General features: G+C 39.4%; 1 protein-coding gene across 3 annotated transcripts; it reads left to right on the top strand.

Annotated features, from left to right (window-relative positions):
• The first annotated feature begins 1,319 nt into the window (after nt 1–1,319).
• col21a1 (collagen, type XXI, alpha 1) lies at nt 1,320–27,695 on the top strand. 3 transcript variants are annotated; one of them, XM_035944022.2, is made up of 30 exons: nt 1,322–1,516; nt 6,159–6,199; nt 6,419–6,546; nt 7,248–7,808; nt 8,037–8,202; nt 8,277–8,505; nt 9,167–9,337; nt 11,102–11,179; nt 12,406–12,489; nt 13,672–13,734; nt 14,152–14,205; nt 14,295–14,348; nt 14,453–14,506; nt 18,593–18,646; nt 18,731–18,784; nt 18,866–18,919; nt 19,264–19,317; nt 20,640–20,684; nt 20,786–20,839; nt 20,935–20,988; nt 22,039–22,092; nt 22,266–22,337; nt 23,270–23,305; nt 24,502–24,546; nt 25,512–25,544; nt 25,635–25,781; nt 25,919–25,973; nt 26,056–26,247; nt 26,328–26,405; nt 26,569–27,695. In XM_035944022.2, the coding sequence occupies exons 3-30, from the start codon at nt 6,450–6,452 to the stop codon at nt 26,754–26,756; spliced, it is 2,880 nt and encodes a 959-aa protein (XP_035799915.2). In that variant the 5' UTR covers nt 1,322–1,516; nt 6,159–6,199; nt 6,419–6,449; the 3' UTR covers nt 26,757–27,695. The 3 variants fall into 3 exon arrangements, with proteins under 3 accessions (XP_035799916.2, XP_035799915.2, XP_023117117.2); XM_023261349.3 differs by having other exon boundaries at nt 1,325–1,516; nt 9,164–9,337; XM_035944023.2 differs by lacking the exons at nt 26,328–26,405; nt 26,569–27,695 and having other exon boundaries at nt 1,320–1,516; nt 9,164–9,337; nt 25,639–25,781; nt 26,056–26,222.
• Nucleotides 27,696–27,986: the final 291 nt, after the last annotated feature.

Here is a 27,986-nt window from a genome sequence, read left to right as displayed (position 1 = left end):
TTTCTACAAGTACAATTAATAGTAGTAAACATCCTACATTAACAACAATAATAATGATAATAACGGATTGAAGTAAATAAAAATGAAAGTGTTATAGAGGATGTTATGTAGTTATAGATAAGCAGATTATTACTGATGATGCATTAGCATGTAATAATTTAATGTTTTGCTGATCAATGTGCAGCTCATTCTAGCTCAGTCATGTGTTTGTGTGTTTTGTAAATTCTTGTGTAAAGTAACTAGTAACTGTAGCTGTCAGATAAATGTAGCGTTTTGTTAACAGTGTAGCTTTTTCACTGAAATGTAGTGAACTGTTCAGTTACAGCAACAGTTCAGTACCTCAAAATCATCCTTTGGCACAGACTAGATTTACTAAAGTTCATTTTCTTTCCTGGATTTAACTTCAAATCAAGTTTAAAGTTCATTTCCTCAAAAAAATACAATGAATAGAAAGTTCTGTCGTTAATGTAATGTCAGTGAGTTTTTGGTCATTCATCTGACCATGACTTGTCAAAATTGATCTTTTTTGAATTCTTGTAGACACCTTCACATTTGAAAACGTCGATATCTTATTGTACTTTATATTTCTTGTTCTATACTGTTCTGTTTTTAGCACCACGAGTCGCAACCTTACACAGAATTGCTACTTAATATCTGTTTTCATTGTAAAGTTCACAAATTTCTCTATACAATACAGTGTTCATTACACTGTTACGCTTTTCTGGAGCCTTTATGAAGTCTGGCTGGTGTTAGCTGATGCAGAGCAGACTGCCCCTGAGTACAAACATGATAAAACTTGTTAGAGTGGATCAAACTGAAATCTGCCTGCTCTACAGATAGCAGATCCAGTTCTGCATTTCTAATAACTCCCAGCTGTCTGTGCAGAAAAAGCACTACAGTAGCTTTTTCACACCTTGTTCATGCTGACTTGTAGAACATAATCTGCTGTCCCTTTGAGTGATGAAATGGAACGACGGAAGATAAACTCAAACAGGGGGTGGTGTAATGCATTGCTGTGCGCTTCGCTGAAGGTACCGTGAAACAGTGCAGCATGTGTGTCTGAATGTACCGAAAGTTATATTCTGATCTTGTGCTTGTTCTTCATCCAGAAATCTCCATGTTTTCTGGTAATGCCCTGAGCAACTCACTCACGATCCAAACCCTCAACGCTTGGAAGGAGGTTGTGCTCATTACTATTATTTTCCTCTTGGACTGTCAGAGATGGGCTGTCTACTTCATGCTCTCCTTATCTGCTTCTCTTTCCACCCATGATAATTGAGGGTGGCTGTGGGCCAGTAAAAGTCCGGAGTGAGGGGGGGGTGGTGGAGAGGAAGAAGGACAGAAACAGAGGAGACAGAGAGAGCTGCTAGAAAGGGCAGGCTTTCATTCAGCAGAGAAACATGTACACTTCTCCCCAAATCCAGTTTCTGTAAACCCAGGGCTGTGAACAGTATTGATCACTGGCTCTCAATGAGAGGATTAATGGGAATTCACACAAGGGCTTGGACGCTTACCGGTAACTTTTTGCTTACTTTGCATAATTGTCGTGAGGCAACATGTGCTTCTGAAATTTGAGATGCTGTTTTGCACTTTGTGTGTGCTTTTAATGCATAAAGATGAAACTGTCATATAACCTTAAATTTATTACAGTTAAGCATTAAGACAGGCAACTGCAGAGTGTAGAATTCTAGGAAGACTGTTTTTGATCATTTAGGGGAACCTGTTAAAGTTAATTTTGGTGCATTTAAGTGATTTTTCAGTGTGCTGTGTGTTATAATGTAGCAACAGTGTTCAGATCTGTAACAGTTTATATCAGTGTTTACTTTAATATCTTAGAATCAGTAGAAATATGCAGCAGTGGCATATTGAAGACATTATCTAAGTTAACAGTCCCTTGTTTATGCTACTATTATGAAAAGAATGAATGGAATCATCTCAAGATTTTTCCTGGCCATTTCATTTCTCGTAAAAGGATTTTTCTTTTATATTTCTGGTGGATAGTGCACCTCAGTATTGCATGTATTGGATTCATACAACTTTCCAAGACATTAGAAATGTATATCAAGTGCAATAACCACTCTGTCTAGAGAGTAAATTATCTGAAAGAAGAAATGTTGGCTAAGAGGCTACAAGCCCCCTATAAGCGGATGTTTTACAAGACATTATTCAACATTTGGGATCGAACAGAATTCTATGGAGAACAACTGATAGGGCTTGGCTTTTCCTTGTTGCTTGAAGAATTTGGCAGCAATAAATTCCCCTGATGTTGGCAACTGCAGCTCACGCTGAACAGCAGTTGTTGTTTCTGGAATGGAACAAGTGCCTTTTGCCAAATTTGCAGGAGATAACTATAACTTCATGAGTTCAAGTCGAGTTAAAGCCTGCAGTTGCATTACATAAACTACAGACACAAAACAAACAGAAGGTGTATTTCTTGTTTCCTTTATGATCTCAATAAGATGGTTTCTTCTAAAAGCAAAAGCTGAATTTCAAGTGAGGTATAGCTTCAGGTCTGATACTGTCGTTAAACTCTGTGTGATGACTCAGTGTCGCCCACCTTCAACAAGTGAAATGTTACCTTGGGAAATGTGAGAAATTGTTTGTTCAGCAGCTTCCTGAACAGCATCTGCAGCTGGAATTAAACTAAGTCTTGCATAAATCTTATTAAGTTACAGCATCGCAACAAACAACAGACTCAACCCAGAATGAGTGCCATGTAGTTATTATATTCAGAACATCTTCATACTTTTAAGCTAGTTTTGTTTAATATTATGCAATTCAGTTCTGCCATTCAATCACCATAACAGATCGCTGGAGTCAGATTCTAACCTGCAATAGAAGTGCACCTGTTATTTCTGCTACATTATGCAAGAGTTCCAACTTCAAGCATTATGCCACAGCACGTGTCGTGTGATGTTGCGTTTTTATTCCTGGATGAAGGTCGACTCTCTTCATCATGACAGCATGTGTTTGGTCACTGTCCACAGCCGGAATTTCACCGTCTGACGGGTGTAAATGAATTCCATGTGGCTCGAGCAGAGGTGCAGAAATACTCCGTTTGGGGAAAGTCAGTCGGGGCGAGAGTCATCCCGGTGGACGCTGCCAATGAGGGGGTTTTCCAGCAGCCTCCTCCAGTTCCCTGCAGGGGGAAAAAAGTCTGAAGAAAATGGCTTGCGCAACTATGGCAGCTTAACGCCTCCTGCAACTGTGGTACTTCCACGCTGGGTTTACATGGTGGAAAAATGCAGTCATGTTAAAGAGTGTGACCCCACGTTGGCCGCACAGGAATAAAAACATTTGGGAGGTCGCTGGTTACATCCTGGCCTCCGTTTCATTAACCTTCACGTGTCACAATCAGAAGCTGCTATAAGTTGTATGATCAGATCCTTCCCGTCAAATTCCTTCCACAAGTCCTGGTTTTTATACTATATGTGGCATATCTGGTCCTCATTTGGAACTTAGGATGTCAGCAGTTTCTTTCTTTCAAGTGTTGGAAACTATCGTAAAAGACAATTCAATAGAACAGCCACAGAAACAGCATGTGATTAAATGTTTGCTTTCTGCTCACTTACAATTCTCTAGATCATTATGCCAAATGTAAATATAGGCCTTTTTATTGGTTGTCTGGTTCTTAACATCCAATTCCTTCTCTTATTCAATGAGCAGGAACATACACTCTACTGTAAAGTTGTTTGATATTAGGACTCATTTGTTACTGAAATAAAAGTACGAAATTGATTATATATGACATTAAGTGTCATTTCCCATTAAGTGGTGTTAAAGTACTAACTCAGTGTGTCCTGCTTTGCACTTCAAAATCTCTTTCTCACGTTTCAACAGCCAGTCATGCAGCAAGGATGTTGCTGTGCAGGTGTGGAGTCGGGAGCCTTAGGGCTGCACTCGGTATAATCTTAATGGACTGAGTCCATCAGTCAGGTATAAAAAGATGGTTGTAGGGCAAACTATCAGCACAAGAGAGGCTGCTGTAGCAGAGCTGGCACAGTGATGAAAACGGAACATAAGAAGAAGAGCTGGAGGGACTTGAAAAGTATGGAAGCAAACCAAAAGAGATTAATCATATGTAGATAATGTTTTGCCAAAATCTTCCCAAAATGTCCCATATGTTCAGACATGCCAACATTTTGAAACATTTTGCCAGAGTGTAAACTAATCTTACTCAAGGAAAGGCTCACCTGTGACATAACTGCTGTAAGCGCTTTAGCAGCAGGCACCGGTTAAAATTACTTCATGTGCGGATGGGAAGGAAGGTATTACAATTGGTTTTATCCATGTGGAAGGAAAAGTGTAGGAGTGAAGCTTTTCTGGGCAGGCGCATTGTATGTAGGCCAAGGGCGGGCAGAGATTGGCAAATGGCAAGAGATTTGAGGAAACAGCTGATAATCCCACAGGAAATAGTGAGCACTGGTTTGAGGGCAGTTGTGGTCAGAGGTTCAGTGAATGGTTTACTTAGTAAAGCAGACAGTGCCATGTGAGGATGTGGTAGACGAAGCTTGAAGGGAAAATGCTTAGGTGTACTAGGGAAGTGGAGGCTGTGCAGCAGGATCGGAAAGATGGAGTGCGCCACATGGAGGATGGATGCATGAGAGTTTCAGTGGTGCAAGAAAGTGAATTAGGGGAGAGTCACACAGTGTCTGTGGCAGGAAGAGAATATAAACAACCACTTCACTGCACTTTACAGCCTCAGTGAAAGTCCATCCCTCTATTAGTCATACACACTTTATCCTGTAGATGGCTGTAGAGGGGCCACGACCTGTAGCTATCATTGGGCGAGTTGTGAGTTACATCCAGGACAGGTTAGTAATCCATTGCAGGGCCAACACAAAGAGACAAACAACCATGCACGCGCACATTTACAGTGACAGGGAATTTAGAATCACCAATTAACCTTCCATGCATGTCTTAGGACTGTGGGAGGAAACTGGAGCACCTGAAGAAAACCCATGCACAGAGAAGCAGGTTTAAACCCAGAACCTTGATGTTGTGAGGTGACAATGCAAATCACTCCATCACTGTGCTGTCCAACCATGTTATATTGTGGGTTTATAGCAAGTCGGCACTGCTGCCTCTTGACTGGTCCTTAACACAGAAAGGTCTGTGTTTGCCAACTACTTGGTTGGATTCACGAAACAATAATAACTCCTAGAAAATGTAAGCAACTCACAGTTTTACTGCCTATTTTGTGAAGCTAATACATTGTATGTTTTGGACCAACGTAGCTATCTCAGCTTGTTGGATATTGTGTGGCTGAACTTTATTGTTTGAGTCACAGTCATCGCTGTAATCCACCATGCTTCCAGTTGAAATGTGCAGCTGTTCTCAACAAAAATAACAACCGTTTTCACACCCTGAGCCACATGGCCAGCATCAAACAGCAGATAGGCAAAGTTAGTAACTAACTAGTGAACATATTGCAGGATTTGTCAGCTTACGAGTCAAATTTTTTTGGCATGCATTGGTGGAGGCCAAAACTGAGCTCAAGATAGATGATCATGGGTGGATAAATACTCATGTTGCTTGCCAATACAGCTTTATTATGTGATAATATGTCAGTGTTGTTGCACTGGCTTCAGATGAAAACATCAAACAGTGCAGAAATACACAGTTTGTGGTGAACCTGCTGATTAAACCAAAAGCAGACGAACCCTGTACTTATTTCCAAGCACATTTGTTTTGTATCTTTCTTTATAAGGTTGACATTTGATAGCCTGTTTATCTTTATTTTTCTTTCAACCTTTCATATAACAATCTGAATCACGACTAACAACACATATTGTATATTGCCCTGTCTTTTCTGAACCTTACTTGGGCCTTGACCTAATGACACTTATTTGTGACTGAGTTAGTTTTTGCAGGTGCATACATTGTTGTTTGTACTGATGCACCAAGACAGTTTGGATGTGAGCACTTCTCTGTATTAATGAATACCCTGGATAGGGTTAAACCAATTCTTGCTGTAAAAATAAAACCCAAAACAAACTGTACTGTATGATTTATATGGATCAATGTGAGATTCGTCAACCAGGATATAAACTGCTGATTGACACAATCAACATGACTTTATAGCACAAATGCTGGTATTTTGCATCTGAACATGTTACTCAAATCATTTATTGTTTGACTTTTTGAATATTTTGCAGAGCCTGGTGTGACAGCCAACATATTTGGCGTATAACTCAAGGTATCGCACACACTTTACAATAACTTATGTGTGGCTTTGACCTCAAAGCCATAGAGAAGAGATAAGCCAGAATAAATCTAATATCTAATAACATTTGGAAAGCAATAGTCTGAGACATTAAGTTATGTCAAGTCAAGAATAACATAGGGATCACATGTCATACATGCTTGCATTTTGTTTTTCCATGTAATACAAAGCATGTTTTCCCTTTCCTTGTAGGTGCATAGTTGGAACTTAGTGCTGCTGCATAATGGCTTGCAAAGTGGCATCCTTGCATTGTGTTCTCAGATATCTCTGCCTCATGCTTCTCCCTTTGTTAAGTGCGGCTCAAGATGATGACATTAGAAGTAAGAATGCTTTTATCTGCATTTTCTCATTTTTGTTGTGCATACTGAAACACCCAGCCTAGGGGCCACTGAATGTAACATGAAAATGTCATCCTGTTGGGGCCTCAAGCAGCACACACCACAGATTTTTCCAACGAAATCAATAATTTATTTTCCAAAAGCGAATATAAACAAAGGTTGTATTAAACAAACTAAAACTATGGATGATCTGAAGTCAAAACAAACAAAACTACGCTAAACTTCCCGAAAACAAGAGGAACGAAAGAAACAAAAGATAGCAGCTCGATCCCTTCTCTTACAAATAAACTTGGGTTGTTAAACAAAGAACTAATGAGTGGATGGACTGTGCTGCTGTGTGCTGGTTGGGACTCCACGCAGGATGACTCGCCCATCTGGTTCCCTCGCTCTCTGACCCCCGGAAGCGACGTCATCTTTCCTCTTTTTATGTCCGTCCTCGTGGTAGACCGAGCCAATCCGGTGCCGATCCGTCAACGTGACGTCCAATCCTGGCAGTGGTGCGGCGCAGCCGTATTTACATATTGGATTAGTTAAATACAAAGACACACAGAGTGTAGGAAAAAAAACAACCTCATACGACCGCAGTCGTAACAATACAATGAAAACTGCTAAAAGACCTAAACTGATGATTTATTGAAACTATTGTTTCACACTGCTAATTGTCCATGTCCTATCTGCTTCAGGTTGCAGGACTGCACCATGTGATTTGGTCTTTATTCTAGATGGCTCGTGGAGTGTTGAAGATGTCAATTTTGAAATAGTAAAGCGATGGCTTGTCAATATAACAACAAGCTTCAACATTGGACAGAAGTTCACCCAAGTTGGAGTTGTCCAGTACAGTGATGACCCCGTTTTAGAAATACCTCTGGGAAAGTACTCCTCTAACAAAGACCTCATCAGAGCCATGGAGTCCATTGAGTACATGGGGGGAAACACAAGGACAGGGGCAGCCATCAAGTTTGCCACAGACAAACTGTTTGGCCTCTCTGAGCGTGGCCCAGCAGGCGTTTCCCGAATTGCTGTTGTCCTCACAGATGGGAAGTCTCAAGATGAGGTTCTAAAAGCAGCTGAGGCAGCAAGGAAAAAAGGAGTAATTCTGTTTGCAATTGGTGTTGGGTCGGAGACAGAGGAGGCTGAGTTAAGGGACATTGCAAATAAGCCCTTTTCAACTTATACCTTCTCTGTCGAGGACTACAAAGCTATTTCCAGGATTATTCAGGTCATACGACAGAAACTATGTGAAGGTAAGTGCAACCGATCAATGTCTGGAGCTAGAAGTCATTTACTTCTTTATTACTATGAGGTCAAATGAGGCCAGATCTTACATTCAGGGCATTATCTCTGGATCTCAAACTATTACACTTCTCATTCTGCCTCATGTACTTTCTCTCCATTATTCTCTGTTACTCAGTTTTTACCTATATGTGTCTATTGTGTCTAGTTTTCTATTTTACTATGTTTGTCTGTTGCAGAGACTGTTTGTCCAGCCAGAATCCCTATTGATTCCCGTGATGAGAAGGGGTTTGATATTCTGTTTCATTTAAATCTGGCTAAAAAAGCCAAGAAGACGCAAGGGGCATTTTACGGATCCAGGGCCTATGAAGTGACATCTCGTGTTGACTTGAGCGAAGCTACACGGTAATCACTGACACTTTAAATTTTTCTTCATCTTTGTCCACGTATTCACAAGCTTTCCTTATTCGATCATTCAGGACCCTTTTTCCCGACGGTCTGCCTCCATCATATGTTTTTGTGGCCACACTGAGGTACAAAGGATCAGTGGCTATAGAGGAGTGGGACCTGTGGAGGATACAGACACGTGATGGGAAACCTCAGATGGCGGTGACACTAAATGGTCTGGAGGGCACCGTCATGTTCACCACAACCAGTAACTCGCCAAGTGGAACTCAGATGGTAAAATTTTCACAACAGACAACAAGGGTAAGTTCATACTGAGTGTTATTTCTTCAGAACAGTGCAAAAAGAGCGCCACAATGTTTTACCAGAGAACATGAATCATGAATAGGGAGTTTCAAAAAATTATAAAATGTTCAAGACAGAGTCACAGACAGAGACACAACTGTGTTGCATCATGGAAAATATAAAATCCAACATTTTTGGAGCTTGACTTGTCCTTAAGACTAAAAGTTAAGACATCTCTGCAGCTTTGATTTGGAAAATCCTTATTTTAATCTGTTTCTTGCGATTCAACTGACTTTATGAAACTGCAATGCTAACTTTTCTAGAGTATACCTTTAACAGCCTGACAAAAACAGTTTAAAATCAATGTGACATTGGGGATGAAATGCAGAGTGAGCATGCGTAAGATTACCAGAGATTGTGTGGTAGCTGTTATTTATTGCCATTTCCAAACAGTTCTTAGATAAGTGCATCATGATCAAAATCTATATTGTGATGTCAGCCAGGCTTTTACTGTTTTTTAAGAAGGTCACGCATCAACCTGTCGCTTAATGAGTTACTCCTGCTTCCTGCTCTGAATGACAGATACAATGTTTACACAGTTTTTTAATGTCTTTATCACACCAGGATGCACCAATGTATAAATGACCATTTTCCATTCTTTCTTCTGCAACTAAAGAAGCTGTTTGATGAGAAATGGCACCAACTGCGTCTGCTGGTCACCGAAGAGGACGTTACCCTTTACGTTGATGACCTGGAAATTGAAACTTCATCATTGGAGCCCCCTGTTGGCATTTTCATCAATGGAAAAACCCAAGTTGGAAAATACGTGAGAAAGGAAACAACAGTGCCAGTAAGTCTATCAGCATCAACAACCCCATTTTCGTTAAACTCATGTTGATTCATTCCCAGAAAGATAATCCAGCAGTGTGTCAACTTCACTATAGAAAGAGGGAATATTTGTTTAATGAGTAGCTTAGCAAACTGAGCAGTGATACATGTAGTTAACTGCATCACACAGTACCACACAGTTTATTGCTGCCTCCTCAGAGACATGTTTAACTCTGTGGATAATAAATCCTTGGCAAAAAATGAGCTTTTTGTCCACAAGGACTTATTATTCGTTGTTTTATTTGTCTCAGTTGGCACAATTTGCACCAGAAATGCTGTATTTGTCATAAATCATAATTGTGCTGTGTTGTAACTTGCACAAGAGAAGACGATATAGTATGCAGGTTCTTAAATGTTGAAGACATGTATAACAAAGTACAACATTACATATTTATTTGTTATTATATAGTTATTTAGAAAAGAAGAATGCCTGTTTTTTGCAATATATATTTTGTGTTATTTTATTATATAATGTAGCAGTTTCATAGAGAATAGCACAAACTGGCCTTTTAAAATACCTCATACCCATATGTGAGCAATTAGACCAGCTTTGGCATGTTGCGGTTGTGGCCATAATGATGGTCGATGAAATAAAATAAATACTAAAGAAAATCTAAATCGCAAAATGCTGAACTTTTTAGCTGTAGATAGTCATATGTATGTGTGTGTGTGTGTGTGTGTGTGTGTGTGTGTGTGTGTGTGTAGGTGTGTGTGTGTGTGTGTGTGTGTGTGTGTGTGTGTGTGTGTGTGTGTGTGTAGGTGTGTGTGTGTGTGTGTGTGTGTGTGTGTGTGTGTGTGTGTGTAGGTGTGTGTGTGTGTGTGTGTGTGTGTGTGTGTGTGTGTGTATATATAGATATATATAGACCATTTTGTGAGAAGTATTTGGTGATGTTCTGTGCAGAAACCCCTGTGTTTGAAAGGAACAACGTGATTTATTCATGACTTTAACATCTCATATACCAGCCACTGTGATGACATATTGTTATAGCTGTGAATATGGTCACATGAACCGCAGCTTGGCAGTGAATGTTATTGTGTCTACTGAGCCATTGTCATAAGGACCGTGAAGTTTTAAGGCATTTAGCAAAGTGAATGCACTTTTGTAAGTATCATTTCTGGGTAAACACACTTGTAACTGGAAACAGATTGTTGTAATTGAGCCACAAAACACATGCCACGATTGGACCACGCAATTTTAAATACCATTACCAGTTAAAATAACCATCAGACATTCTTATCTTGTTGAAATCTGTATTTAGCTCCAAAACCAATCAGTCAACGTTATGATTTACACAGTTACATTGCTTCAGGTTGACCTGTGTGCCCATTCATGCAGTCCTACAAGTGCTTTCATGATGCTAGAATAATGTAAATTGTATGTCAGAATCATCCTTCTGCTCACATGGTAACTAAAGTCCAACAGACCATGGAGCCGTTTCACTACCAGCATCAACAAAATATCAAATTCTGGAAGAGTAGCGTAACATCGTTGCAGAGCTCTTCCAAACACTGAGGGAGGTCTGGCAATGCAAGCTGCTTCGTGCTCAGTGAAGGCACTTATCTTTTTTTAGCAGTTATGCAATAGCAGTTTCAATTCATTAGTGGCAAAGCACTGATAAAATTGAACTAAATGTTGCAAAATTACCCCCATATTACAATTTGTCTGTTTTGCTTGTGTTCAGAATTGGTGTTTTAACAAGTTATTTTTTTTACTTTTTCTTTCCAGTTTGAAATTCAGAAACTTCGCATTTACTGTGACCCTGAGCAGAACAACCGGGAGACTGCATGTGAAATACCTGGAGTTGTAAGTACACGACTCTACTTGGCTCTGCGCTCGTTTTTCAGTCCAAAAGATAGCTTTTCACCTACTTCTCACCTTGTCCAACTGCATCTGCTTCTGCTCTGAAATGTGGCCCACAAAGGTGGAGCCAATCATTCCATCAGCTGTTAACTCCAAATCTTACATAGCGTGACATGAAATGATGTGTTCTTGCTTCATATTTCATCAGTACAGAGTGCTACAGTGTTTAGAAGTGAAGGTGTAAACTCAGCAAGTTAATTTCAAGTTCCATCTGTTTATGCGTAAAATAATTTGCTGCAGGAGGACTCATGGCTCGGCTTCAAACATGTTGCAGTATGTATTTTTTATTGCCTCCTGGCTCCTGACTGTGTTTGTGAAGCAGTGGCACATTGTTACGTTGGCTTGGGAATCGCTATAACCATGAGGCTGGTGCCAAATTACTGTTTTTAATCTGAAACTGCTGGATTAAAATATCAAAAGAGACAAGATGAGAAGCCTAAAATCACAAATGCTTGCCAAGTTTCACTACTTTTCTCCTCGCTCACTGTCTGTGCTTTTTAATAGTTTATTTGGAATCTCCGAGTTCAGTTACTGTGTCAGTTTCCTTTAGTGGAAATGGAAGATCAGATGCCTTTCTGACAAAAGTCTCACATCATTTAATTTAAAAACAGAAAGTTGTCCAGTGTACACATACAGTGTACATTTTTGGATCATATTCAAATATAGCTTCATTTTTTACACAGTGAGACTGATGTCAGTGATTACATTTTATTATTTTTAATATGAGAAGAAATATTAATGTTTGAGTAGTTTATTTTTGATATTCATAAACATATGAGCAGGAATATACCAAAGGACCGAGTCCTTAACCATGATTCAATTGAAAAATAATCAGAAACTGAATTTAATGAGACATGTATAAGAACAAGGAACCTTCTGGGTGTGAGAATTTGCTGCTTTCTCTGTTTTCATTCCTTTTAAACTGCAAATCTGTGGTTTCAATGACATTTTAAGACAAAATACTGTAACATCTTTTAGGAACTTGTGATGGACATTTTAAATTTAGTCATTACAAATATAACTGCCACAAATAAAAATAATATCAGTTACTGCTATATAAAAGAAAGTGTGAGAAAGGAAGGAAAAACAGGGCAATGGTTACATCAGAGCTGCATGCTGTATGTATAATATGTGGACATGATGTTTATGATTATGTCTGTTCATTGCAGTGTTCCAACAGTCCTGATTACACTGAACCAACTCAAGAGCCTTGTGTTTGTCCTCCTGGACCCCCTGGACTTCCAGGAATGAAGGTCAGCTTCCTTTTTCCTCGCATTCCTTAAATTTTTGTCATGTCCGTGTTTGATATATCTAATAAATAAATACTGTCACACCAAAAACCGCGCCACAGAAAAATGTTCTCACACCCTGTATATTATACAGATGAGTTCACTCCTATACAGTCCTACCTTGTCTCGCTCCTCAGTGTCCAGACAGTGTGGTTAAATATTTACTTTAATCAGTAATGGTCTGATGAGATTAAAGAGAACAAAAATAAATTAATCTTTACCAGGGGTAGTTTATATGTACACTCAACAATGACAAAGAGACTAAAGTGCTTCTGTTCTGAGACGGAGCTCAAACTTTCTCTTTCTCAACCTTTGTGAAATGTGTGCTGAATTACAAGGCACTGTCTGTACTGCAGATAATTAGATGATGATCACGCGAAGTTGCACTTTACCAGTAGGTCAAAGCAACTATTGTCATTAAAGCCTGTAAACACAGTTTTCCTTTGTGCCAGAAATGGAGCTGTGTAGGAGGTTTCCATACTTTCATGTCAGTTACCTGCTGAAAACCTGCCGTGTTATAAATTACAGATGCACCAAGTGGTCTCTTTTTCCACCAGTGAATCAAATTGAGGTTTGCCATTGTGAATAAGTTATGGTTAGTCTTGTAAGATCCTTGTAAGTACTGTTTGCTTAAAGCAAACCAGACCACTGTTGAAACTAAACACCAGTTGGAATGGAAAATTACCAAACTAGGGAATAAAACCTACATGTTTGTCTTTATTGATCACAGAGTATGAACTGAGTAATAGCAGCCCCCGTCATTAAAGCCTTTATAGAAGGACGTCAGAGAGATATTAGCTTGGCCAAAAAGAACCCTTCTTGTTAATAAAACCTACATGGCTTCAAGAATGTTTGTGTTTATAAGGTCACCGGTATGCTTTTACTACATTTACTAATAGATCCAAAATGCTGGGAGCATTTCTGGCTTGCAGATGTTCCTCATGACCCCACATAGTGTATCTTACAGTGGATGAACTGACTCACTCCCTGTGGTTTATGGATAAATAAATCAACACAGTGAGGAAGCATATTATTACCAGACATGTTTTATATTGGTTCATTCATGCTGCTTCGACATTACAAGGTAGAAACAACTTGTTTTAGACACACGTGGATGGATGAATGAACTAATTCTGCTTTCTGTAGGGAGAACAAGGGAGCGCTGGCATACCTGGTCAGCCTGGACCTGCTGGTGCTGATGGTAAGCCTGTGAGTACTAAATAGTTCAATATGCAAACATACAGTACATAATCGCCAACAGCGGCATCCACAACAGCATCTGAGAAAAGCATTTGAGTTAATGTGTCCATTATGTCATGATAGTTTCAGCGTGTTCATTCTATGTGGTCGGGTCTGCTTCAGAATGTTAAAACACAGTGGTAAATATGCTTATTTACTTATTTTTCTGATGGGTAAATAGAAAACATCTCTCATTATAGCAATATTGGCAGCATGGTGGTGATTTTGTGTGATGAAAACCATCCAAAAGTGAACCACATGTTGTACAGCATGATCAAAAAATTCTAAGAAAGAATCCACCCGCAGCCTCAAATCACCCTGGGAAAGCAGTTGAGGGGATTCAGAGACTTAACCAAATGTGTCTCCTGTCTTTTTTACAATTTGAAGGGTATCCCTGGCATTAGGGGAAGTCCAGGACTGCCAGGTCCTCCAGGAATAGAGGTATAGCAATACCCAACTGATGTGCCTTCAGGGATAAACATCCGATTTAGAAGATTTAGAAGCAGTTTTTTTTGTGTTCTTTCTGCCAGGGGCCACGTGGACCAGATGGTTACAAAGGGGAGCAAGGGAGGCCTGGTGTTTCGGTAGGAAGGTCAAAAACCACATGTGACACAATCAATTTCATAACAATGTAACTTTACTTTTTGATAACTCAGAGACATTTTTTAATACAAATATGTTCTTTCAGGGTGAGAGGGGTATGCCGGGATTACCAGGCTCACCCGGACAACCAGGAGAGAAGGTACCGATCTTAATTATTCAACTGTGGCAACTGCAGTTCTGCACTGTAATGTAGTATCTAGATGTTGTTCGGTGTTGTTTATCTAAAATTCAGCTCAAGCATGGAAAGGGAGTGAAATTATGCTGAAAGAAACTAATGTATGTAGAGAACAAACAAATGAAGAAGTGAACAAGTTAAAAAGTACAAAAACACATTGAACTGTCAACTTAAACCTCTTTTTTTATGAGATCAAACGCAGGATTGACAGGAAAAATCCCTGCTAGACACATCAGCTTGAACCATTTGAACATCATTGCATCAATCACACAAACCATATGTTTTGAATATAAAGCCAGATCTCAGGGGAGAGTAAAAAATACAGCATCTATACAGTGGAACAAGTGTGCCTTGCCAAGAGAGCATGAGGGTCATCAGAGGCCTTTTAAATGTGTTCATATTTCCTGACTTTAGTGCTGCCCTTTCCTTAGAAAGCTAAAGGACGTTCTTTGCTATTTTTAGGAACCCAGAGGTGGATCTTCCTGCTCTTGATATCTTATTATTTCCCTTATTTGCATCTCCTCCTTGCTCTCTAGTCTCACAACTATAGTGATATCTGAGGTGGAGACATGACAGCTGATGTTGGTGTAATGTGAATCAAATACTATGATATCAAGGAAACGTGATTTATTTCCAGTGACAAGTACACTGTAAGATCCAAGATCAGTTTAACAAAACAGATGACACACCTCACTATGTGCCTCACTAACCTTGTTAACCAAAAAGAATGTTCCTATACAACTAAATTGCGTTCTCAATTACATTTTGAAAATAACATTTCCAGTTTGAAAGAGCCACATTAGGCGGTGGAGGCATAAGTCCACAAGATTAGAGGGTCTGCATCCTCTGTGGGACAAAGTTTTATTGTTATTTCTTTTCAGTTTTCAGTTTGGCTGGTTTAGGAAAATAAGCTTGGTCAAAACAGACATTTTCACAATGTCAACAATATGTTAGAATCATGATTAAGTTTAGGCACCAAATCCATTCAACTAGGCGTAGTTAAAACATCATTGTTTGGGTTATAATATACCCCTTCACAACAGATTATCCTTCATTTTTTGGGTTGCCATGGTGGCATGTCCTTCCCTTTTCTAATATATGAGTGGTTGACTGAAAAGGAGTGACTCGCGCTAAAATAAATGGATGAGATGTGAGATGCCTTGAAAATATGTTTGTGATACGGCACTGAATACATGACTAAGAATGCAGTTTAGCTGTGTAGGAATGTCATTTTTAAAAAAGATGCCTGGACTCACGTGGATATAACTTTGAAGTATCAATATGTTTAGAAACCAATCATGCAGACTCGCCCAACATAAATGGTGTACCAGCTGAGAAACTGCCTCTTCCACTGTTCAGGCACATGATTAGAAAACATGCAATTTGAGTTTTCTATAGAAAAGGAAACGCTTGTGAGCTACAAGGGCAAAACATCTGTGAAATGAAATGTGTCAGCAGCTGTCTCAAATTAAATTGGAACATTGTGATAATATAAACCGTACAATGTAAAGAAGACAGCGAGTCTTCAAGGGAATTGGGCTGCTTTCCCTGGAAGACCACAGTAAACAAGCAGAGCCTAAGTGATCCAGCAGTTTGAGCTTATTCAGCACTGGAAATACATCTGCAGCAGACTCTGAACATCACTCTGATGTTCGTTTGAACAACATTTTGTGTTTAGTTATTTGAAAATGCAGTGAGGTAATGCATCCTCTCTAGATTGCATCTCATCCTACCTTGTAATCAAATTGACCACAGGGAGCTTCTTCCAGCTGGCTGAAGTGAAGAACAATTCAAGCAGTTAATGTCATTTTAAAAACTGTCTCAACTGACCGCAGACACATTTCTACACTTGGAGCCAATCAACCTATACCATCTGTGCTGCTATTATGAGCTTCACTCACAGTTCCAGGATGTATCTTATTAAGTTTTTATTAGACTTGGTCTTCTCCGCTTTCTTAAATGAGGTCAATACAACAACACAAAGCTTCGACTACACTATTAAATATCCAGTGAATTTATCTGTTTTATTCACTTACACATAAAACTATCATGACATTTACTACTTATCTAAGTGCTCTTTAAAGACCTCATAATTAGACATCTATTTACATTACGTTAATGTGGGAGGACACTTTTGTCCAAAGTGACCCACAATAAGTGCATTCAACCCATGCTAGAGCTAAATATCTACAAAAGGATTTTTTTTGTTTCAAATAAATGACTAAAAGGAAGTTTTGCTTTTTGGAGTAGGTGGCTAGCAGGCGTTGCTGAGATGTGAAAAAGAGCTTTAAAGATTGTGTTAGAAGGTGAACTGTCCTGAGCTCAGCTGGGAGGAGATTCCAGCTTTGTGGAGACAATACGGAGAAGAGCAGGGGATCGCCAAATTCATTTGATGAGGACCATGAATGCCCATACAAATCCTTAATCCCTCAAATCATTGTTGCGATATTTCAGTTTGGACCAAAGTGGTATACTGATATCACCCTATGAGCGACATCAGTATCATGGCTAAAGATCTGTAAACTTGTATATGAAATAGTTTTGGGCTCAGATGCCTTTAGTTTCTGCACAGTTCAAATTCTAGCCATTTGGCTTCCAACATTATATTATTCTCAAAAGTAGCCATGTGAAAACATGAAAATAAAAGCATTTTTGAATGTCTCACTCTAAGAGGTGTTTGCCCTCCATGCAACAAAAAACAATATCAGAAGACCTGCTGGAAGCTACTTAGCTTGTTTAAAAGTTAAAAGGAATACTCATCTTGCAGAGGATAAGATTTTCTTTGGATACAAACACATCTACCTTGACAGATTGTTCTCATATTGTAAGACCCAAGGGTGTAATCTCATTTTCCTGGCATAGGATGTAGAGAACGGAAACACGAGATGTCAGCCAAACTAAGTAAGAAGAACATAATTGCAAGCTCTGTTTATGTATTTACAGTCAGTGAAACTTGTTCAATACCACAGCCATTCATCATCTTTGAATGAGCAATTTATTGACCGATCTCCGTAGTTCATTAACACTGTAACTACAATGGTGGCGTTCATTTTGACCGACATCAATGAAACCAACAGACCCATTGTTAACTGAAGCTCCTTATCACATCTGCTCACTGAAACTAGGCTTTTCTGCACATTTAAGATCTGCAGTCACACCAGTCATTGCTTCCAGTGACTGCAGTGTGTTAGCAGCCATCCCTGTTTTATGTTCCATGTTGTCAAACAAACGGTTACACCAGCAACACAGTTCAACAAAACAGTGCACGATTCAACAAAACCCTCGCAGCAGGAAGACAAAGCATAGCTGCTACCAGTTGGCCTCTACGGTTGTGTCTTTACTGTCCAGGCTGCAGAGCTGCCAGTCAGTGGCCTCTAATTCCCTCTGCCATTTGTTTTGGACTGGAGTTAGAACTGCAGGGGCAACCACAGCAAAGCAGACTATGTCTTTGGAGACCAATAGACAATGAATGTGTCACTGGCAACTGCTTATTATCCGAACACAAAATTCACCTCAAACTGAAACTGTTTACAGTTGTGCAAACGATAAAAATGTTGTCGGACACTGAAGTCCCCAACATTACCCAAAACAAATGTGTCATTTGGTTTTATGCTGTAAAGTCATTTGTTTCCCCTTAAGCTGATTAGCATATTTTTGAATGCAGGAATGAAAAATCTGGGAAAACAAATAACGTCATTTCCCGCTTTGTTCCAGAATCAGTCTGTTTTTAGCCTGAAAACGTGGCGCGTTGTTCCTCCGATGTTTGGCAACATCCTGCAAACACATAGCTAATGTCTAGTCTATTCACTGTTTATTCCAGAAAAATAGGGTCACTTCTTGAAGAGATCTGTATGATTTACGTGCCTCCTAAACAGACCGACAAAGATCTGTTTGCTTTACCTCATTGTATATACAAACATGATGACACTGTCAAACAGATTTTGATTCATTGCTGCCTCAAGGTTCAAATAAACTGGTCCAGCTTAGAGCATGGATGGTAGATATGACATTTAGATATGACATTCAATGATCAGTTATGATTTTTCTCAGGGTTCAATAGGATCCCCAGGAATCGCCGGGTTAACGGGAAAAGCTGGTCAAGTTGTAAGTATGCAGACAAGCCAAATTCACAAAAAAGCAGCTGTGACACAAGAAATGTAACAACTTTAACTCCTTTGCTATTTCTAGGGAGAAAAGGGAAGTATAGGACCTCCTGGGCCATCAGGTTTTCCGGGAGAACCTGTACGTATAAAATAATTCTGAATCAATCCAGGGAACATGTGCACTTAAATCTGTGTCTTAAATCACTTTCAATGATTGCAGGGTCTTCCTGGGAGAGACGGAAAGGACGGATTTCCAGGGAGATCTGGTCAAAAGGTCTGCTTGCTTTCTTAGCGTTACAAAGCTCATTCTGGGATTTGGGAAATACTAGAGGCATAAGGTTGGATAAGTGGCTTTGCTTTCCAAAATGTTGTGCTGTTGATGTTTGGCATCCATGGAAATTGAATCAAACACACACTGGTGTCTGTCTTGTCTTTTTCCAAACCCCGTTTGACAACTTTTGTAAACATCAAAAATGTCCTCCAACTTTTAGATTGATGTCTATTTAATAAATCCAAGATGACATGTGGAATGTGTGAGGCAGACTGGGGTGTAGGTGCTAGAAATCTGGATCAAAATTAAATATATTTATTATGTTCATGTTTCTGCAACGTATTAAGGGAGAAGCTGGAGCCAGTGGTATCCCTGGTGCTGACGGAAGGCAAGGGCATCCCGTGAGTCATAAACACATACAGTATTGACTGTGCATGCTGTTGAGTTGTTGTACAGTTGTTGTTGATCTCCTGGACATAAAGGATTTGTGGCAAAATGTGATGCAAATTGTGCACAAGTGAAATAATAAAGATGCTGTCATATTTTGGTCTTGATTTCAACGTTTTAGCAAAGCATTTTTAACTAGAAAATGGGAAATTAATGTATGTGGTACTTTACATCCCAGTTTACAATGTGCTATACAACGCATTGCTTTGCTAATTGTCTAACATGAAAGAATATTGTGGTAACCGAAGAGTAAAAGAGGTTACTATAACAACAGACTTTGTGAATTGCGCAGATTTACATGTTTTTCTTTTGTTCTAAGACTGCAGTGTGTTAACATACTGTCAGCAGCACAGAGACTCCCCCTGACAGCCAGTAAATCAGGGGGTATTTCCCCTGTAGTTCATCCCAGGATAACCCTGTTATGTAACCAGCAGGCTCAGGCTTTAATGGAAGGCAGTGAAAGTAACTCATCGAGGGAATGCTGTTGTCCTCTGGCAAGTCTGTTTTAGGAAGAAAGTCTTTCAACTGAGCAGCCACCCCACTGATCATGATTAGTGTAGGCCAAAAAGTTTGCAATGGCTCTCCAAAACATGAGTCACTTGCTCCACAAGGCTGTGAGCCATTTTGCCCCAGCAGAACAATAGAACAAGCAATGTATCCAGGGAGACAGGATTAGCCCTGTGCTTCCTCAAGTTAAAACAAGATGCAGTACTCCGGTGTAGGTCCCGACGTGGGCATTTCTCCCCTGTAGGTGTAACTTGCCCTTCCTTCTATGCTTCTGTGTCTGTGTCCTCCTGTCCAATCTATTCATCCACACACATATGTTACTCTTACTTCAATGTGAGGCAACCACCGAGCATCTGCAAGCATTTATCTCAGAAAATAACTAAAACAAAAAAGTAAATAAATAAAGAGGCTTTTCAGGATAGCTTTGCTGCAAGTTGAACTTCATAAACTTTCAGTGCATTAAAGCATTTAATTCATGTCTGCTTTCATTCTTTTCTCTGTGTAGTTTAAATAGCAACTGCTTCTTGTTCTATTGCATTTACTGGCAAATAAAACAGCTCAAGGACATGACATTTCCTTCTTTAGACCATGAATCTGCCAAATGGCTTATGAAAACATATTTTTTTGTTAAAAATGGTATTTCTGTTTCAACAATGTAAATGTCAAGCAGTAGATAATGTTACACAAACAATTCCAAGACACATGTGCTTTTTTGGGCAATAGTGCGTATTAATCTGCCATGACATATAACCTGTTTCGTTGCTCTCAGGGTATGCCTGGATTGCCAGGGATTGCAGGCCTGCATGGACAAAAGGTAAGAAGTTCCTACAAAATACAGTATGTGAAGAGTAAACTTAACAAAGGTTTTGCGTCATTTATTGTAACCGTATTTCACTGAGATGAATTTCATTCAAGGGGGAGAGTGGTGAAACTGGACCAAGGGGCATTAAGGGATCCACTGGACCACCTGTAAGTTAAAAGCTGCTGGACTATTTCTAAGTTCCACTTAAGGGTTAACATTGCATTTGAACAACTACTAAGACAGTTTCTTCACTCCCCTGCAGGGTGAAATGGGTTTACCTGGTGCACCTGGTTCAAAGGGACCAATTGGACCCAAGGTAACTGTTTCTGCCTGTTAGAAAATTATATTTGAGCTTCTTCAAACAGCGGTATTGTTGGTGTTATAAAGCTGAAGCAGAAGTAATGACTGACTTTGATCTTACCAGTTGACATCAAAAAGATTTAATCAAGTCATTAAAAGGATAAAAAGTGAAGAAAATGTAATATGAGTTTATCCCCCTCCACATCCCTGGGGCTGTGAGCGCATTGATTTAAAGTGTGACCCAGAAAAGTCAATAACTGCGAATCAATGCACGCATGCTGGCATTAGGAACCTGCAAGCTGCAGGCAGAGCCATGTTTGGATGTAAAATGACTTCAAGCACAATGTATTGCAGCTGCCAATAAGTGCAGCAGAACAGTGCTGCATGATGTTACGTGACATTACAATCAGAACCTCCCAATATATTCTCAAGTCAGTAGAAAATGCATTGCAGCACATGGCACTAGTTTCGATTGTGTTTAATGTTTGAAGCTTTCTATACAAGGAGTCACTGAAAAGCATAGAAAGCTGCTTACATCAGCAGCATTACATGTTTTGTTTGGTCACTATTTTGCTAAAATACACTTTAGCACAAGTAACGATTTCTTGGCCACACCAGTGGAGCTAAATTAAGCAATGATCCGGCCCTGCTGCTTTCGTCAGTGGAATTTTAGTGGAAATGTAAGCAGTCTGGGCTTGTCTGGTCTGGACGCTCTGTCTCCTAATCATTTTTCATTAGCCGATCTGCCTTTAACAAGCCAATGTGTATTGGTAAATGGCACACAAGCGAAAACCTAGTTTATGGACAGGCAGGCAAAAACTTTGATTTTATGGCTGAGCTTCAGACTGCAATTACTGAGGCTTGTTCAACTGGAAAAGAAAGCATATGACTAGACACAATTAAACTTTAGGCCGCAAAATTCCAAAACCTCATGAAACTGTTGCATGCATTCATGAAAAGAAAGTGAAGATATCACCTGCACTCCAGTCACTGACATGATGTGGTTAAGATGTTATTTCAATGTACGTTTTCTGTAACTTGAGACATGTTTTATTTCTTAATTAAGGGGAATAAGGGTGAAAGTGGAAGTCCGGGTACAAATGGATCACCGGGGTTAATGGTATGTTTCCATTTGAACATTCTAATATGAACCTAGTGGATTTTTCTCTGTTTCCGTATGAACTCTTAATTTACTGAACCAATAATGTGAGCAAATTCGCTTTTCTGCAGTGTGACAAAGTATTTTTAGGTCCTTGTTTTTAACAATTGCTGTCTCACTGAATGCTTTCCAAGGGGAGTACAGGGGAACCAGGAAGCGCAGGGCAGCCAGGGCATCCGGGCATGCCAGGTCTGAAGGGAACCAAGGTATTGCTACTGTCAATTTTTTTCTGCCAGTGTTGTGACAATGGTGCCTTTTCCCCTTTAATTCATGTGAAAATTCAAAATTTGTTCCTATTTAGTGGTCAGGGTTAACCAAGATGTAGAAATTCGAGTCCACGATATTTAGTTATTAACTTTAGTTCTCCAGAAATGCCAGTCATAATAATAGATGACTTTCCACTGCAAGAGCTTGAGGCTGGCGCTACCTAATCGGCAATTGAGCTTCTCTGTTTCCACTGTGGTAAAGGATCTGACAGCGTTGACCATGTTAGCCTAGTTAGTGATGTAACTCCAGTTCTGTGAAAACGTAGGAAATAGAACAACGGAGGGTTTGTTATGTAAGCCTATATGGGGAAATTTCTGGTTAAGATGGTGATGTTAGAGAGAAGAGGAGGAAGAAGAAGAAGAAGAAACTCAATGAGGACATTGAGAGAGCAGGAAAATAGTGCTTGTTGTTCTCTCGGGCTTTAACCAATCAGTTTCGAGACCCACACAGCAATGACTCAGGGCGGGTCATAACATATCCTGCCTAGCTACCCTGAAGAAGGTAGTTTTTTCTTTTCTGCAAGTGGCCCGGAAAGAGGTTCTACAGAGGTGGTTCCTGTAGTCGGAACACGCTCAAAGGTTCAAGCTGCCCTGCAATGGCCTTCAAGATCCTGCAGTGGGAAGCAGTCTAAGGACTCCCTATGCGCAACCTTACATCACAATCAGTTGTTTAGAACTGTAATAGTTTGTCCCTGCAGTTTCATTATCACGTGTTATTTTTAGACATTTGCACAAAAGACGCTCATTTTAAGTCGGTCGTGAGACTTTAAAAAATATTGTAATTTGGTAATACGTTTTTTTCTGTAAATGATCTGATGTTCCTGCATCAAACCTAGTATTAAGTGATAATCAGTGCCATTATCTTTTATCAGGGACAAAGGGGAAGTCCTGGAGAAAGGGGAGAGACGGTAAGATCCAAGCAATTATTTTGCCATCAAGCCTCACACAAGCAGATTGTGCTACAACCTTATTATCCTCTGTCTGTCATCAAAAAAATGAGAGGTTGAGAGCACAGTTCCTGTTTTAAATCATCATGAGAGAAACACAATAGGTTTTGGAGTAATACTTTTCTGTTTTACTCAAATTAAAATGTGGGACGTTATTCTGACGGCAGTCTGTAAGTGTAAACCCCTCTTTTTTATTGGAAATCAACAAAAAAATTCAAGATATTTCAACTATCTATGACAATAATGCCTCACTTATCACTTCATATATCTGAGTTTGGAAAACAATAACATGTCAGCTACATTTGGTTTTTTGGAGGTATTACTGGATATCGGCTGTGCTACTGGCATCCAACATCTATCCCATTAAACTAATTCAACATAATGTCTTAAAAAGAACATTAACTCTGCAAGAAAATGCAAACAAGGAAGAGTAATGGTAGTTATTTAACCCTCGTGTCGTCCTGCGGGTCAGAATTGAACCATTTTAAATGTGGAAAAAAAACATATTTTCACAGTGAAACTTCTGATGTCCACATTTTCAACATTTTTGGGAAATCTTTGAAAATATTTTGGTGGAAAAAAAGAAATGTTAAAAATGTTTCTTAAGAACATTCACAGAAAAATCAACCAAAATCCAGCGAATTTCGCTGGATTTTGTTTGATTTTTTATGTGAATGTTCTTAAAGAAAATATTAGAAGTGTTACTGATATATATGTAATCACTTTAGATATTTTTAGGATTTTTTTATTTACAAGAATTTTCTTGCTAAATTTGGAGGATTTTTTTTTAAATAAAACTTTTAAGGGAAACTTTTAAGGAATTATTGGAATTTTCTTCCTGAAGGTTTTGCAAATTTTCAGAAATTTGGGGAATTTTTTTGCTGAATTTTTGTATTTTTCTCAGACAAGGAAACTATATTTTTTGGTGCCTGTAAATGAAGACAACAGGAGGGTTAAGCAGTTCTGATGAGTGTCAATGTGCTACATTTAACCACATTAAATTATTATAAATATGCATCAATCATCATGTGCTGAATAGATGGTTTTATGTACAGTACCATACACAGTAACACAGTCTGTACTAGCAGCACTGACTGAGGTCTGAAACCATGATTTCATGTGCTTCTATAATATTACTCTAATGTTTTCCTCATCAGGGACTGAAAGGTGAAAAAGGAGAATATGGCCGGCCAGGGCTTCATGTGAGTATCTTTTGATCATCTTTGGTGCATTGGGGTTGTTGTATAATGATAAACACTAGTAAGGCAACAAATATGGCTGCATTAAACCTATTGTAATCAAATACACAAATCAGCTTTTCTTTTATTGGATGATAATCAACTTTATCATTCATGAAATGAAGAGACTCTGAAATTTATTTTAAAGCATTGCTGATTCATGTTTCCACCTTCCAAAGTACTAAGGTTGTGAGATTTAACTGAACTTATGCAATTTAATCAGCATACAGTACGATGCACTGATTTCACTACCTTATTGGTCCATTTGTCTGTTGAAAGCGTTATATACAATAAACCTGGTGAGCAAAATTGTTGTGGAGTTTGTTGAAAAGTTATCCATTGATTTGGGAATAAATCCTTTGAGAGTCTTTTGAATATTTCATTATTATTTTAATGAAAATGGCTGAGCCATGAGACTAAGACCCAAAATTCTTATTTTTCTGCATTCCTTGGTCCAATACCATCGTCATATCTGCCATTCTAGTTTTATTTCTAATAACTTGCTGCCAAGCCCTTAAAGGCACAACTCATAAATCTCTGTAACTGAAACACAACAGTTCTTAAACGTGTAAATGCCACCAAATTGCGATGACATAATACTTTATTAAAGAGATCATGCAGAATTTTTTATGCTATTCAGCCTTTAGGTGGTGCTGCAACAACATAATAACTTCAACTTGTTTTAACTCAGTGATCATAACTGTTAGGTATATCAGATTTTCCAATATATTGCAACCTAAAGTTTCTGGCATTTAAGTATTAACCTGAAAATATCAAGGATGCCTGTAAATGTGCATTTTGATCCTGATTTAAAAACAGATTTTTTTTTTTTTATTATTAAAAAACACATTCTGAGGATTGACAGTGGAGTACTTTCTGAGCCTCTTCTAATGTAGTTTTTAATGATTTTTCCTGACTTTAACTTATAGGGATCCACTGGTCTGACGGGACTGAAAGGAGAGGTATGTTATGCTGAATAGAGTGATCAGTGCACCACCTTCCCGCCTGAATAATCATTTGTATTGCTAACACTGGGGTGGTATTCTTGCCAGAAAGGGACAGCAGGGGATCCGGGGCAGAGAGGTCAAGAAGGTCAAGTGGGGCGGCCTGGACAGCCGGGTCAGTCGGGCTCACCAGGCCCCAGAGGGCTGCAGGGGGACGCCGGCCCCCCTGGTCCACCTGGACCTGAAGGAAGATCTGTATGTGACACACATTGTACAAGCAGCGTTACTATTAATAATGTTTTTGTTTTTTATTAGGATGTTGCATTCAATGGAAACTAACATAACAGAGTCCTTAGTGAAAATCCTTCATCATCCATCACTTTGCATTACAGGCAAATGAAATGTCAGACAGTCACATTCGTCAAATCTGCAGAGACATTCTGCAAGGTGAGTGTCATTCTAAACTGATTGATGAGCTGTTTCTGCATCTTTTCACCATCTGAAATATTTTCATTGTTAATCCTCCCAGCTGAGCTGCCTTTATTGTTGCTGAGCAACCAGCAAAGTAGCTGCACCAGATGTCAAAGCCGACCTGGATCACCTGGTCCCCCAGGTCCAATGGGGCCGCAGGGACTCAGGGGTCCACCTGGGCTTAGTGGATCCAGAGGACAGCCAGGCCACCCTGGCCGACCAGGACGCCCTGGCATGAATGGACTCAAAGGTAAAATCAGCATCAAGTTAGCAGCGTGTCTTTACAAAGATTCTGTAAAACTAGTCCAACAGTTACATGTGTGTTTGCAGGAGAACCGGGTTTCAAAGGAGAGAAGGGGAACCCTGGTCGGACCACAATTGGAGACCAAGGACCACCTGGGCTTCCAGGTAACTAATGTGACTAATTGTCCAGATTCTCTAGTCATTCATCCTTTTAACAGATGATCGTGTGAAAGCGACGTAAAACTGATTTCTGATATTCTTCTGGTACGTTTTCTGCTGCGTACTGTCCTTTTCAACTCATTGTGGCTTAGTACTTTTATCTCCACAGGTCCAATGGGTCCTCAGGGGTACAGTAAACCAGGACCTCCAGGTTCACCTGGACCCCCTGGTCTAAACGGAGCAGAGGGTAAAAGTGGTAATCCTGGCATCCCTGGCCAGCCTGGGGTGTGTGATCCATCGATGTGCTACGGTAGTATGATGAGGCGGGATTCTTACAGCAAAGGCCCAAACTATTGACATAGTGCAGCATGACTGCAGTCACCAGACTAGAGCTGATGCGGAACAAACAGCCATTCTCAGGAAGATCTCATCTTTACAGTTTCTCTCAAACAACAAACAAAACGTACCTCTTCTGACACCTGTTATATGTCATCTGAGTCAGCATCACAGCTTCTCCCGTGGTATTTTGTATTATTATTCATTTGTCTTTGAACATGCTTTAAGGTTTTAATGGTGTGAAGAGAGTTCAGAATTAGCTCTGTTGAATGCCTCTCATCTGAGCACCTTGAACTCTTGCACACTCTTGTATGTCAGTGTGGTTGGTACATTCGCCTATATTGCCCCCTTGTGTTGCTTCACTGCATGCTGCTCTCTAAATTCTTGCTGCACATTTGATAGGTGCTATATGTTTCCTTAAAGAATAACACAACTTCGATAATCTATAAATGACATGGTTAGTGGTTCATATTGTCATAAATTATCTCTGAAATTGGCATGTTTCAGCACAAAACTGTGATTTTGATCTCTTCTCGCTGATTATGAGCTTGTGTAAGTCTGTGTTTCTAAAGCATTCAGTTTGACTGTTGAGTATGGAAACCTTTTACAACTGCTAACATTTTGTATTACCCAAGATAAATTAATACTTCCTCCTCCTACCACATTACTCATTCATTCATTTGCCATACTTTTTTCATAATAAGGATGCAAAATGTTTGCCATCTATGAACATGCTGACATTTTAGTTTTACATTCTGTCATTCATGTTCCCCAGACATGCCTTTCATTACTGTAGCAGGTATTTTATTGTTATTTATAAGAGTCATAACTGTGTATTTCAGCAGTGACGTGTCTTAAACGGCTTTTTGTAATTTTGTTATTGTGTGTTAAAGTGACTTTTGTATGATTTTTTTGCAGTTTTTTAAAACTAGAATTAAAACATCTTAATGATTTGTGATATTTCTTTGTTTTGCTTCTACGCTTTTTGAACCTTCAGATTTTGTTTCTGCACGTTATCACATCACTGATCTCACTTCTTGGAAATTGTGTGTGTGTGTGTGTGTGTGTGTGTGTGTGTGTGTGTGTGTGTGTGTGTTGTCATTTGCACTGAAGCATCTAAGAGCAATGAAAAGTGAAGAAGCAGAAAAAGATGATCATCACCTGACTGTTCCACAGAGGACAGTGCTTTAGGAAACCTGAATGAGTGCAGCTCCAGGTAGAAAGTTACTTAATGGCAGTTTAGTGTTAAAA

The sequence above is a fragment of the Amphiprion ocellaris genome, chromosome 16 (genome assembly GCF_022539595.1).
Source record: "Amphiprion ocellaris isolate individual 3 ecotype Okinawa chromosome 16, ASM2253959v1, whole genome shotgun sequence".
Taxonomy (NCBI): domain Eukaryota; kingdom Metazoa; phylum Chordata; class Actinopteri; family Pomacentridae; genus Amphiprion; species Amphiprion ocellaris.
The sequence above is the reverse complement of the archived record's forward strand: the minus strand, read 5'-3'. Positions and strand labels throughout refer to the sequence as shown.

Coding starts and splice junctions, on each gene's coding strand:
- col21a1 (XM_023261349.3), top strand. CDS start 6,450: ATGGCTTGCAAAGTGGCATCCTTGCATTGTGTTCTCAGATATCTCTGC. Junction 19,318..20,639: donor ACGGAAGGCAAGGGCATCCC/GTGAGTCATAAA, acceptor CGTTGCTCTCAG/GGTATGCCTGGATTGCCAGG. Junction 24,547..25,511: donor ATGGCCGGCCAGGGCTTCAT/GTGAGTATCTTT, acceptor TTTAACTTATAG/GGATCCACTGGTCTGACGGG.